At 45.3% G+C, this 13,041-nt stretch overlaps 1 protein-coding gene across 1 annotated transcript in view; it reads left to right on the forward strand.

The window, feature by feature from the left end:
• The window catches only part of megf10 (multiple EGF-like-domains 10), a 58,069-nt gene that overhangs the window by 20,982 nt on the left and 24,046 nt on the right, over positions 1–13,041 (forward strand). Inside the window, exons 7-9 of the mRNA XM_016445578.1 lie at positions 1,555–1,675; positions 3,340–3,476; positions 9,014–9,226. Of these exons, the coding sequence (XP_016301064.1) occupies positions 1,555–1,675; positions 3,340–3,476; positions 9,014–9,226 (471 nt within the window). The remainder of the gene's footprint in view (positions 1–1,554; positions 1,676–3,339; positions 3,477–9,013; positions 9,227–13,041) is intronic.

Here is a 13,041-nt window from a genome sequence, read left to right on the forward strand (position 1 = left end):
GCAAATGTTTGCTTTTGAGATGTGTTTGTGATATTTTGAATGCAGTGCTTCATTTTGCAAGAGATGTGAGGCATTTTGCATTTTGTGTGTGTTCTTGGATTTGTGTGTAAAGTTTTGAAAAAAAGAGGCAAAGTTTTGAAAATGTGTGTAAGCAGTTGAAAAAAACTGTAACATACATAAATAGAAATATAAACATGAACACACTGAACACATGGTTTCATTTAATAACACTGTTAAAATAGATACTAAATGCTAAATACTAATACTAAATACTAAATTTATTTAGATACTAAATAAACAATTTATGTTTTTGCGATAGAAATGCTACAGCCTCTATAATTTCTTCAACAAAACATGTGGACATCACAAACCTTACAAAAATTAACCATGGTTTTATAGGGATAGTTCACTCCAAAATGAAAATTCTGTCATAGATTACTCACCCTCATGTCGTTCCAAACCCGTAAGACCTTCGTTCATCTTCACGCGCAAAGAAAACAATAATAACATAATTTTATTCAACAATTCTTCTCCCAGAGTTATCGTCTTCCGCCATTTTGGAGAGTACCACGGCGCATGCGCGTGCTTTCCTCTGAATGTAAACAGCACTGATTACATTGATTTGACAAATTGTTGAATAAATTATGTTATTTTTGTTTTTGCACACAAAAACTATACTCGTAGCTTCGCAAAATTAAAGTTGAGCCACATGGACTGTTTTATCGATGTCCTTGCTACGTTTCTGGACCTGGGAACATTGCAGTTGCATTGCTGTCTATGCAGGGTCAGAGAGCGCTCAGATTTGATCAAACATATCTTAAAAGGTCTTGGGTTGGAACAACATTAGGGTGAGTAATTAATGACAGCATTTTCATTTTGGGGTGAACTAACCCTTTAAAGGGGTGGTTGACTGTTTTTCTCTAAGCTTGATTGTGTTTATGGGGTGCAGTCTAACGTGTTAATGCTTTGTTTAAAAAAAAACGCATTATTTTTCACATAATTTACCTTTATTCCACACCTCTCTGTCCCTTCTCCCAATAACACGCTGATCATTTCCTGCTTGTATGAAGCCCCTCCCTCAGAAATAGGCGATGGGCTCTGATTGGTTAGCTAGCCCAGTGTGTTGTGATTGGCTAAACCGCCTCTAGTGCGCGTCTAAACGTCCTGCCCCTCACCTCAGCGGCATGTGCTCCGGTGTCCTGACATTTTATCCTACCCATCAGATTGTCCTACCAGGATTTACTGCGCATGCGCACATCAATATTACGTCCTTTTTCTCACGCTAAATAACAATATTTAATGTATCTGCATTACTGTAAGGGTAGGTTTAGGGTTGGGGTAGTTGTAGACTTTAATAAAACACAATCTAATAGGTTGAAAAAAATATTTATTGTTGGTTTCCTGTAGCTGTATCCCTTCTAGCTACAACCGCGAATATAACACATCATTTTACTTCCATGATATTTGGGGGAGGGGGCACAACAATACAGTTTTGCTTAGGGCCCTCGTTTGGCAGCGGTGTGAGTCTGACGCTGTGTTTGCTGTCTGCTGCAGCTGCGAGGAGCTGTGTCCTCCGGGGAAACACGGCCGGCAGTGTGAGGAGCGCTGTCCCTGTCAGAACGGCGGCGTGTGTCATCACGTGACTGGAGAATGCTCCTGCCCCGCCGGCTGGATGGTACGTCTGTGCAAAACCCAAATCTGGAAGTGATAAATAATTCTGATTCATCATGTGTGGGTCACTGCAGTATTGTTAATTTATTTTCTATTTGGATTTGTTTTAAAGGGGTCATGAACTGCCTCTGAGGTCCACTTATCATGTTATCAATATTTTTACATCAAAAAACATCATAATTTAGAAGTAACAGGCTATCAGAATGCTCTGTTTGAATAGGCGTGGAGGATTGTAGACTCGGAAGTAAATGCTCACTGCTATGATTGGCTAATAGTTGTGTATGTTTGACAGCATATATTCCTCACAGATGGACGCTGCTGTGATTTATGTTAAAAACACATAAATACTCAGTACATATCAAACGATCGGTTTAATAGACAAAGCAATAGTGATGAAAACATTACTGTCGGATCCAATATAGTCGCACAGCATCGTCTTTTTGTTTCAATATTTCTGAAAATCCCACCCCGAATTGTGAATAAATAATAATAAATTCATAAATGAATCCGCAGTAAAATTAAGTGAACAAAGGACAGAGTTCTTATTGACGCGGTCTGGACCTTCATTAAAAATAAAGTTCATTTACTCTTTCCTAACGTTGGGATCAGAAGGAAGGCAATGCAAACACTGTTTTTCCACAGCTTGGCACTGAACAGCGTCTTCAGAGCATCTTTATCGTTTGGTTTCTGCGTCGACCTGTGCGTTAGCCTCTCTCATTATTTACACTACAGGCACGAATTGGTGGGCGGGGCTAAACAGACAGTGATGTGGAATCGGTGGGCGGGGCTAAACAGACAGTGATGTGGAATCGGTGGGCAGGACTAAACAGGCAGCGGCGTAGAATCGGTGGGCGGGACTAAGCAGACAGTGTAGAATCGGTGGGTAGGGCTAAACAGACAGCGATGTGGAATTGGTGGGCGGGGCTAAACAGACAGTGATGTAGAATCGGTGGGCGGGGCTAAACAGGCAGCAGCATATAATCGGTGGGCGGGGCTAAACAGACAGTGGCGTAGAATCGGTGGGCGGGGCTAACCAGACAATGCTGTAGAAAGAATCGGTGGGCGGGGCTAAACAGGCACCGGCGTAGAATCGGTGGGCGGGGCTAAACAGACAGCGGCGTAAAATCGTGGGCGGGACTAAACAGACAGTGCTGTAGAATCGGTGAGTGGGGCTAAACAGACAGTGATGTAGAGTCGGTGGGCGGGGCTAAAAACAGCGATGTGGAATCGGTGGGCGGGGCTAAACAGAGTGATGTAGAATCAGTGGGTGGGGCTAAACAGGCTTTGATTTATAATTGGTGGGCGGGGCTAAACAGACGGCGATGTGGAATCGGTGGGCGGGGCTAAACAGACAGTGATGTAGAATCGGTGGGTGGGGCTAAACAGTCAGTGATGTAGAATCAGGCGTTGATCTTCTGCGGAGGCGCTGTCGTTTTGCCAGTCTGGCTTTAATATAAGCGGTTTTTAGACTAACGAGAAAGTTTTGAGTTCTAAAACTTACAGGATGTTTTTATTGAACAATGACCTCTTATATGTCAAAAGATCAAGGGAATTTTAGCTTCTCAGTTCATGACCCCTTTAAAAGGTTTTGTCTAATTTGTACACATTGTTTGTCTTTGCATCAGAGAATACTGTGTTGTGACAGAAGTGTGTTGGTGTTGTTTTCAGGGAACGGTGTGCGGGCAGCCGTGTCCGGCGGGACGCTTCGGGAAGAACTGCTCACAGGAGTGTCAGTGTCATAATGGAGGAAGCTGTTCTCCGTCCACCGGACAGTGCGTGTGCAGCGCAGGATACACAGGAGAGAGGTCAGTACATACGCCACGCTGCGAGACAGCACACTCTTTACAGCATGGGAACGTGTGAATGGTGGCCACAACTTTCTACAGTAAAGGTGTTGCTGAACAGCTGACACAGTGCTAAACAACAGAACAATCCATTGAACACACTGTACATCTGTCCCTTGCAGTCTCATGTTCACTCCTGTCAGCAATGAAATATGGTGCTACCCTGACTTACATCTGTATGACTCCAGCGCTGGAAACAGTCTCAGTGCTCTGGAAAACATCGTGTCTGGTTGCAGAGCAGTAGCAATGTGCTCTTGCATCATGAAGAGCATGGAGAAGCTGGTTTCGTATTATCTGAGACCCATGGTTTAGATGGTGTTCCTACACTTCAAACACACCCCAAACTCACGCAGATGTTCTCTGAAGTGTATCGTTGACTTGAGGAGGTGCGCTGGAGCGCGGGGATTAAAGCTAGAGACCAGGGCTGCGTCGTAAAACGTCGTAAGCTTAAGTACATTGTAGACCCATTGCCATCAATGGAGCTACGATCAACTTAGGCTCGCAATGCTTTTGTGAAACCGCAGCCCAGGCTGATAAGGAAAGCTGCTGCCTGCACCCTGTAGGCTGCGTGAAGAGGAGAGTGACTTCCAAACCACTTCCTGTCTTGGTCAACGCATCCAAACTTATAGAAATGTTTTCACACAAAGCCATTGCAAGACTTCAGAAGTTCAAAGCACAAAGCTCCTTGACTCATGCTCTGATGAACTCAAATGCTGCTTAGTCTGAGATGCATCATATAGACCAGGGATTATTAAAATGTTCCTGGAGTCTCTCCAGCACTGCACATTTTCTTTATTGCTGGGGAGGCTTCAGGAACAGTTTGAAAACCCTTGGTATAGGCCAGAAGTTTTCAAAGTGTGGGGTGTGAGAGCAGAGTGGGGCTTTATATCCTGCCGACAAATGTCAATCAATTGAGATTATACTGTAATTTTTATATTGTGGTATATAAACGTACCCACTGCTTAAAATAATTAAAGTTACTTCATGAGCTCGCACTTGCAGATAACCAGATACAGCAAAGAGTATGTGTATTTGGTAGGCTATCCGAGGGGAGGAATCCAAGCTCAGGATTTACTTTGAACCCAGAGTACTTCCTCCGCATCCTTATCTTATAAGATGGGGTGGTGGGGGGATGCTAAAAAACCTTTTGTGGGACAGAGGTGAGTTGGCTGTATATACACCTCCCATCATGCTAATTAAGTTGATTATCTGACCATTTCCATCTGGTGGTAATTGGTTGATTATCTGAACGTGCTCCTCCCAAACTTTGCTAATAGAACATCATACAATAAAGTGATAGAAACATCAGTGAAAGTGAAAACAATTAGTATAATAAGCACAACAAACCATGCAAGAGATAAAATCGAATATTCACAAAGGGTGCGTTTGGGGCACAAGCACTTCAGAACTACAGAAGAGAGTTGATTTTCCTAATGTCACTGCAGTGGCTGTCAGAACAGCATTTACTCATATGCATGTAGATGTAGAGTAAGTCATGCAGCCATTTCTCCTGGTGTTACATCCAGCAGCAGCAGAATGCACAGCTGTAATTACAGTATGAGCGACTGAGCAGCATGTATTTAAACTGCAGAAATAGAAACGCAAGTGCATTTTTATGACTTAATAAGAGCTTTGGCTTCACCAGACGTCACTGTTACCTCCGGTTTACCCTGATTTCACCACACCCTATCGGCTGGAAAATAATCGCTTAACAGCCACAGGGAGGAGGCCACCAGTGTGTGTGTGTGTGTGTGTGTGTGTGTGTGTGCTTAACTAAGTGGTTAAGAGTTGAAGAGAGTGAGTCTCTGTATGCAGGAGGATATTTGTGGGATGCTGAACAGAAAAGTAGGCTCTGAATCAGCGTCTCTCTCGTGTGCTGCTGCTGGTTCTCTGCTAATGGCTGTGATAAGTGTGTCCTCATGACATGTTGAGTTCCCTCTATCACTGCATCCAGCTCCATAGGGACTGATAGAAGTTTTATTACGAGCTCAGACCATACGATAAAGACACAGACAACACAAAGCAGCTGTTACTGTGCATTCTTTACATAGTTTTAATGCTGCTTATGTGAAGAATGACGAATCACATTTTACAAGTGGAACACACATTTCTACAAGAATACATCAATTTAAATGTTCTCAAATCATGTTTTTTATGACATTTATTGATTCCATCGCTTTTTTTCCCCCAAAAAGTCTTTTAAAATTTTTCCCGGCTGGGGCTGAAATATTGTCCCCTGCACTTGAGAAAGAAGATCTCTCCAGATCAGGATCTTTCAGGAGATGCCTTCCAGGAGAGATATTAGGTCCGCAAACCAAACACGAACCGGCCAAAATTGAGCCACTAGTAAGAGGTGAGCTCTGGGCCTGTCACGACAGGGTGTCTGACAACAGGTTTGCATGCCGCGGAATGTAAGCTACTCATAGAGAGAGAAACTTCCAGAGCAGGATCTGCTTAGGAGGCGTGACTGGTGACTGATGTAAGAGACTAACAAAGTGTTGTGTGTTCAACATGTGCTAGCCCCTCAGATGGGGAAAGAAGAACTAGAAACACTGCACTCATCTTGAGGCAATTTATTTGCCACGTGAGATGAGTATTCCCCCAAAGACCACGGGCTGGTCAGCCATCAAGTTAAGTTAAGCTTTATTGTCATTCTGCCATGTGTGGAGACAAAGGAACGAAATGTCCTGCCTCACAGGACCACAGTACTACACATGTAAACATGTATGAACAAACATGGGCGTGTACACATAAGACATAGGTATCTAAACATGTAACTCTGCTTTCTATCCAGAATTGAAGAGGTCTCATGTTGAACAGACCCAAGGGAATAACATTGGCTGCTGCCACCATGAGACCTAAAAGCCTCTGCATTTATAATATAGAGAGCTCCTGACCTAGCCTGATGTTTTTGACAGTCTTAAAGTCCTTGCACACTGAGTCTGAATTTTTTTTTTTTCATATTCGTCATCCTTTCCTATCAAAATGCTTGCTACGAATGCGAAAACTCAGAAAATCGAACCTGGTCCGAATTTTTTTGACGAATGAAAGTTTCACAGGCAGTGTGTAAACGTGATTGACACAACGTGAGGTGTATAAACTTATTTATTTTTTAACGTGCGAAAATTTCAGATGATAATTTCGGACTCAGTGTGCAAAGACCTTACAATCAAAGTCACACATGCAGGAGGCAGATGTGTCTGTGTCATGGTCGAATCCCACCCCCAGAAAATTGCTTTCTGATTTGGAGAAAGTACACATTTTTGGGGCTTCAGTCTGAGTCCCAGACACGCAGGTCTTCCATGATGAAGCAGATGTCAGAGAACATCTCTTCAACCCTCTGGCTCGCCTCATACCCCTACCAACCACTGCTGAGAACGAGGATGCTGCTTGTGTATGTAAGCGAGCAGAGCACCTCAGTGTGAAGATCAGGAAAGTACAGGAGATAGCTGCAGGGAGACTGCACTTGTGCTGCTGTGAGGAAGCCATCATCGAGTTCTGTCGAAGCATAGTCTGGCCACTGCACGCTGCTCAGAAGAAGCATCCATCCAACCCCTAAGGATCAGATGCAGAAACCATGGGCCTCATTTATAAAGCGTGATTTGATCTTAGAGTATGCATGCGCTTAAATCCACGCCAGCGTTCGTATTTGTAAAAACTTTCTTTGACGTGGAAAAGTGCTTAGCGTCACGTCAGGGTCTGAGCAGACGTACTCACTTTTTCTTGTTGGAGTACTGCAGGTTTCTGGAAATGTAAGCTGTTCTTGGAGCTCGCTGTTCTGAATTAAAGCATTTGGATGATGACTGGTGATCTTTTACATGTTAATGACATTAATTAGGAGTCATTTACAAGGCAGAGAGCTGAAACTATTAAGTTGCGCGCAAGTTCAAGATCATTAGCGATTCATAGATTTCACATCTGAAAGAGAGGTGTACGTGTGTTTTCTGTGTGTACGTTCAGTCTATGAATGACAAATACGCATATTTGAGAGATGACCGTAAGATCAATTTTAGGATGGTTTCTGCGCAACATTTTATAAATGAGGCCCCTGATCTCTGTGTGGAGCACTAGCATGATCGCAAGATCAAATTTAGGATGGTTTCTGCGCAACATTTGAGTTCCTCATCCTGATTTGAAGAATTCACACAGGAATTCTTTTGTAGACGACACATGCTCAACAAACACGACTTCTGAAGACAAATAAGATGTTGGGCATGCATTTCTGGCATCTATTTATGGACGTCATGGCTATACTGTATGTCCATATGTCCAGCCAATCGTATTGGCATGTTTAGACAAATTGTTCAGACACCAGCTCATTCCCATAGCATCAATGTGATGACGCAGTGTTGAGTTCCACTCGAGAGGGAACTAAGTCAGAGAACTACAATTACAAACATGTAACTCCCAAACGTGCTGTGACAGGATTAAAATAATAATGTGCTGCTTTCTGTTAAGTAACAATAAATCTAAAGGGGAAAAAAAACACACATTTGTTGACCTCTTACTATATAACAAAACACTGAAGACAGGCAGTATATTCGCTGTGTGAGTCAGAAGATTGTTCAGCATCTTCAAGACTGCTGCACTGTGTGTGCGTGTGTGTGCACTGCAGGGAAAATTAGCACTTCTCCAATCGGCCGACCATTCAGTATCCCACTCTGTTTTGGCAAACCCTTCAATCTCAGAGGATATTCTAATTTTTACAATTAAAGCACGACTACAATGTCTTCCAAATACAGTCTGTCAATGTGGTACCTGTCAAATTACAACCCCTACTGTCTGTTACATCAAAATCAACAGGAAAATTAAACGGTTGCCCACATCTTAAATGGGTGCTGTTGTTACAAAGGACTGTATGTGGCCAGACATGATCGCCTGGTTGATCTGATTGTAAAGGACCTGAAAACAATACATAAGACAGCAAAATTTACCTGCATACTACTGTTGAATTGAACTGGTTCTATCATAACACATCTGTCAGTGACTATTTCAAAAACATTCCAAACACTCCTGACATTGTGATTGTAAACAAGGCTTTGAACTCTATATTTTTCATTGAGGTTGGCTGTTGTTTTTGATCTGTATTTGGTATCTGTATTTTGATTTTGATTTGTATCTGTAAATATCAGCCACTGATTGAAGCTATCCATCAACTTGACTATCATTGTAAGTTAATTACCTTAGTGTTTGGAAGTTTAGGTCATGTGCATAAGAACGTGATTAGAGGGTTGCAGTTGGGTGGATTGCAAAAAATGAAAGCAAAAAGACAGCAGTTTCAGCCATTATATGGAGTATACAGATATGGAAATGAAGATGGTTTGTCTATCCTTGAGTGTTAAATGTTATAAATATAAGGAATTGTGAATGTATGTTAGCCATGTGTACCTGTCATCTTGCAAAATGACTTTCCAAGGTATTTGGATTACGTTTTTGTTGCTTGTCTTGTGGATCCAAATAAAATAATAAAATGTGTGCGTGTGTGTGTGTGTGGGCAGGTGCCAGGATCAGTGTCTGGTCGGCTCGTACGGTGTGGGCTGCAGACAGATGTGTAGCTGTGTTAACGGTGCCCAGTGCTATCATGTGAGCGGAGAGTGTCTGTGTGAGCCGGGATACACGGGTGAGAGCTGCGAGGAGCGCATCTGTCCAGAGGGGCTGTACGGTCTCAAGTGTGACAGGAGGTGCCCGTGTCACGTCAATAACACATGCAGGTAAGACAAACACTGCGCATGTGCTTCAGCTTCTTCTCTTAATGCAGTGATTACATGGCACAGGCTCAGGGTCACTGATAGTCTGTTCCCCTTCAGGAACTCGAGCTGCGTTGAAAATGCTTTGGGAACGCCCCTGTGTGCCCACGCTCTGAATCACATGTGAAATCAGTCCAATGGAATGGTGAAACGTCACGGGCGGGGTGACGTATAGACCAGAGAGCTTAAAAGCGCATCCGAAACGAGCAGCGTTAGCTTCTGTGTTTTCAGCAAGCGCTCTGTGTGAAACGTGTCAGTCTTATTTTCTGTTGTTTGTATTAACAGTGCACAATCACCTCTATATGGCGAGCTAAACACACAGCACTTTAGATTGTGTGTTCTTCTCTGCACGTGATAAACATTACGGGTGTGAATGCACACGATCGTTGTGTTGTTGTTTGGGAGCGGAGCACACACAGTCAGCTCTTGAGGGGGCTGATTGTGCATCGTGCTCCCGCCGCGAATGCTCCGCTCCTGCTGGGCACACTTCGAGGAGTGTGTCCGTGTTTGCAGTCTTCGGTTTCTGTCCGGCTGTTGCTGAGCCACGGCGGCGATTGGGATCGCATATGAATCTAATGCTCTCTCTCGAGGTTCGGAAGCCCGTGCTGCGGTCTCTTCCCTCTTTGAATGAGAGTTCTATGCTCCAGCTATCTTCCTCCGAGGAGATTGATGTTAGCAATGATGTATATGAGATTGAGGACTCGCCATCTCAATCTTTTGCATATGAAAAGCATACTGCATTTTAGATTGCTCGTTTCTCCCTGCCCTCGCTATAATTAGGGCTGGGGATGCACACGATTTATGTGTGGTTTGTTTTGGAGAGGAGCACGCACAATCAGCTCTTGAGGGAGCTGGCTGTGTTCATTCATAAAATGTCCCTAGTGTACAAGTGTGCATTTCCTTGGATGCTTAGCTCTGCTCCCGCTAGCGTTTCTTCTCGAGGATAGAAAGTCTTATGCAATATAGAATCTAGTGGCTTGCCTCGGCAACGCGTGCATTACGGGTCTGCAGCAAATAATGTCGGGGGAATTTGTGAGCAAATGGGAGGCTCCTTTTCTCTCTCTTTCCCCCAAACATGTGCAAATGTATAAATGCATTTGCAGGCTATTTATCACGATTATTTTTGTTACATCATATATTATAATCAGACCGTGTTCACTTGTCTGGTTGTTTAGCTGCAAGTCTGAGGAATTAAATGATGAATATTCATCTGGCTTTGAGAAGTTAGATGTATATTTTGTATACTTATATTTATATATATATATCATTCAGCAGAAGGATCGGAGACGGGCCTCACCCTTTCTCCTCCCTCACTCTCTAAATACAGCGCTCTCTTGGTATATAAAAAATTCTCAAGTTAGAGCATGGTGTTATACCTCTCTTCCTCTGAACCGAGCTAGCCACTCTAAGTACACCAGAGGTCAGTCTCGAGAGACTGGTTCCCTTAGTAGGTCACCTGGCGGTGTGGGAGCCCCTGCCAAACGTATCTCATTGGTTCCTGCCCCGAGCAGGCTCCGGTTGTGTCAGTCTAAGTCTTCCAAGGAGATGACGGGTATGAGGACCGTCATTTTCAATAGGAGACTTCAGCCAAAAAGTCCTGATGCCCATGGCTCAGGACGTCTGAGGGCAGGCCCCTCTGGGAAAGTGCGGTGTACACCTCATCATACGGTGCCCGTCTCTCCTCAGTGCCCTCAGGAGACCAGCCTGTCAACCCTGCCATCCCCGGTGTTTCAGGGCACAGTGGTCTCCAGCAAGCACATCTCTCAGCATCCGCCCGAAAACTTAGCAGTTCTGGGAGGCTCGCTACCTCCTAGGAGGTCTCCAGAGCAGCTAGATCGGCCGTCCCCTGCCGGTCCTCCGCTTCAGGGCACCGAGCTAGCCGCTCTAAGTACACCAGAGGTCAGTCTCGAGAGAATGATTCCCTTAGTAGACTTTCTGGCAGCGTGGAAACTTCTGCCAAATGTCTCACAATGGGTCCTGCAGACTGCAGGCTCTGGTAATGGAACAGGAAGTAAACACTCTCTTGAGGAAGGAGGCCATCGAGGTGGTCCCTCCTCGTGACAGAGTCCTGGTTCTACAGCCGGTACTTCATCGTTCCCAAGCAGGAAGTTCCTCAGGTTTGCTTTCGGAGGCGAAGCTTACCAATATCGGGTTCTTCCGTTCGGTCTTGCACTCTCACCCCGCACTTTCACCAAGTGTGTGGATGCTTGCCTTGCTCCTTTGTGACTCCAGGGCATCCGCATACTGAATTATATCAACGATTGGTTGATATTAGCTCAATCAGAGTGGTCGGCGACTCGGCATCAAAATGTCATCCTCGCCCATGTGAAAGAACTGGGGTTGGGACTGAACGCCAAGAAAAATGTGTTTTCTCCATTACAGAGAACCACTTTTCTGGGCGTAGTGTGGGATTCAACCACGATGCAGGCACGTCTGTCTCCTGCTCGGATCGAGTCAATCCTCACGGCAGTCAAGAGAGTGAGAGAAGGCAGTCACTCACTGTCAAACAGTTCCAGGAACTGTTAGGTCTGATGGCAGCTGCATCCAATGTGATACCTTTTGGCCTGCTGTACATGAGACCCTTGCAGTGGTGGCTCAGGACCATAGGGTTCTTGTGATTGAGGTCACGTGGTGATGCTTACGTGCCTTAGACATGCGTAGGAAACCTTGGTTCCTGTCACAAGGCCCAGTGCTGGAGACTCCTTGTCGTCACGTACGCTAACGATGGATTCCTCCCTGATGGGATGGGGAGCGTTCATGAGTGACCGCTCCACCCAGGGTCTATGGGGTGGTCACCATCTCACGTGGCACATGAATTGCCTGGAGATGCTGGCCGTGTTTCAAGCTCTGAAATACTTTCTCCCGGACCTGAGAGGTCATCATGTGCTGGTTCGCACAGACAGTCAATATGGGAGCAGACATCCTGTCGAGGCAGGGGCCAAGGCTTGGGGAATGGAGGCTTCACCCTGAGGTGGTGGAGCAGATTTGGAAGAAGTTCGAAAGAGCAAGCCCAGGTGGACTTGTTTGTATCTCGAGAGACCTTACTTTGTCCCCTCTGGTTCTCCCTCTCACATCCAGCTCCTCTCGGACTGGATGCTATGATACAGACGTAGCCGAGGCTGCGTCTGTACGCATTTCTCCCGATTGCTCTGCTCCTGGGAGTTCTGGAGAGAGTTCGCCGGTATGGGGTGCGTCTCCTAAGTTAGTAGCTCCGTACTGGCCTGGCCAGCCATGGTTTGCGGACCTGGTAGCCCTTCTCAAGACTCTCCATGGGAGATTCCCGGTAAAGCGGGATCTCCTCTCTCAGGCGGGGGACACCATCTTTCACCCCGTCTGGAGTTGTGGAAACTGTGGGTGTGGCCCCTGAGGGGGCACAACTCGTAGCTTCCGGTCTCTCAACTAAGGTTGTTGAGACCATACTCCACTCCAGAGCTCCCTCCACGAGGAAACTGTACTCCTTGAAGTGGGTTGTGTTCACTTCATGGTGCGGATATCGTCAGCTGCTCCCAGTTAACTGCCCGGTTGGTTCAGTTCTGGAGTTCCTGCAGGAACGATTCTTCGCAGGTTTGACCCCCTCCACCTTTAGAGTTTTCGTGGTGGCCATAGCTGCTTTCCACATCCCTTTGGGTGGTCATTCACTGGGGGCGAAACCCGTTGGTACATGTTTCTTTCGTTGTGCTTGAGGCCAGGAGAAGTATGGTCCGCTCCAGACTTTCAGGTGCATCTGTCTTAGCGATGCTCGCCATGATTTCACACTAGACAGGCATTTGTCAGTATGG

Source organism: Sinocyclocheilus anshuiensis, unplaced genomic scaffold (assembly GCF_001515605.1).
Source record: "Sinocyclocheilus anshuiensis isolate Anshui unplaced genomic scaffold, SAMN03320099.WGS_v1.1 scaffold2271, whole genome shotgun sequence".
NCBI lineage: Eukaryota > Metazoa > Chordata > Actinopteri > Cypriniformes > Cyprinidae > Sinocyclocheilus > Sinocyclocheilus anshuiensis.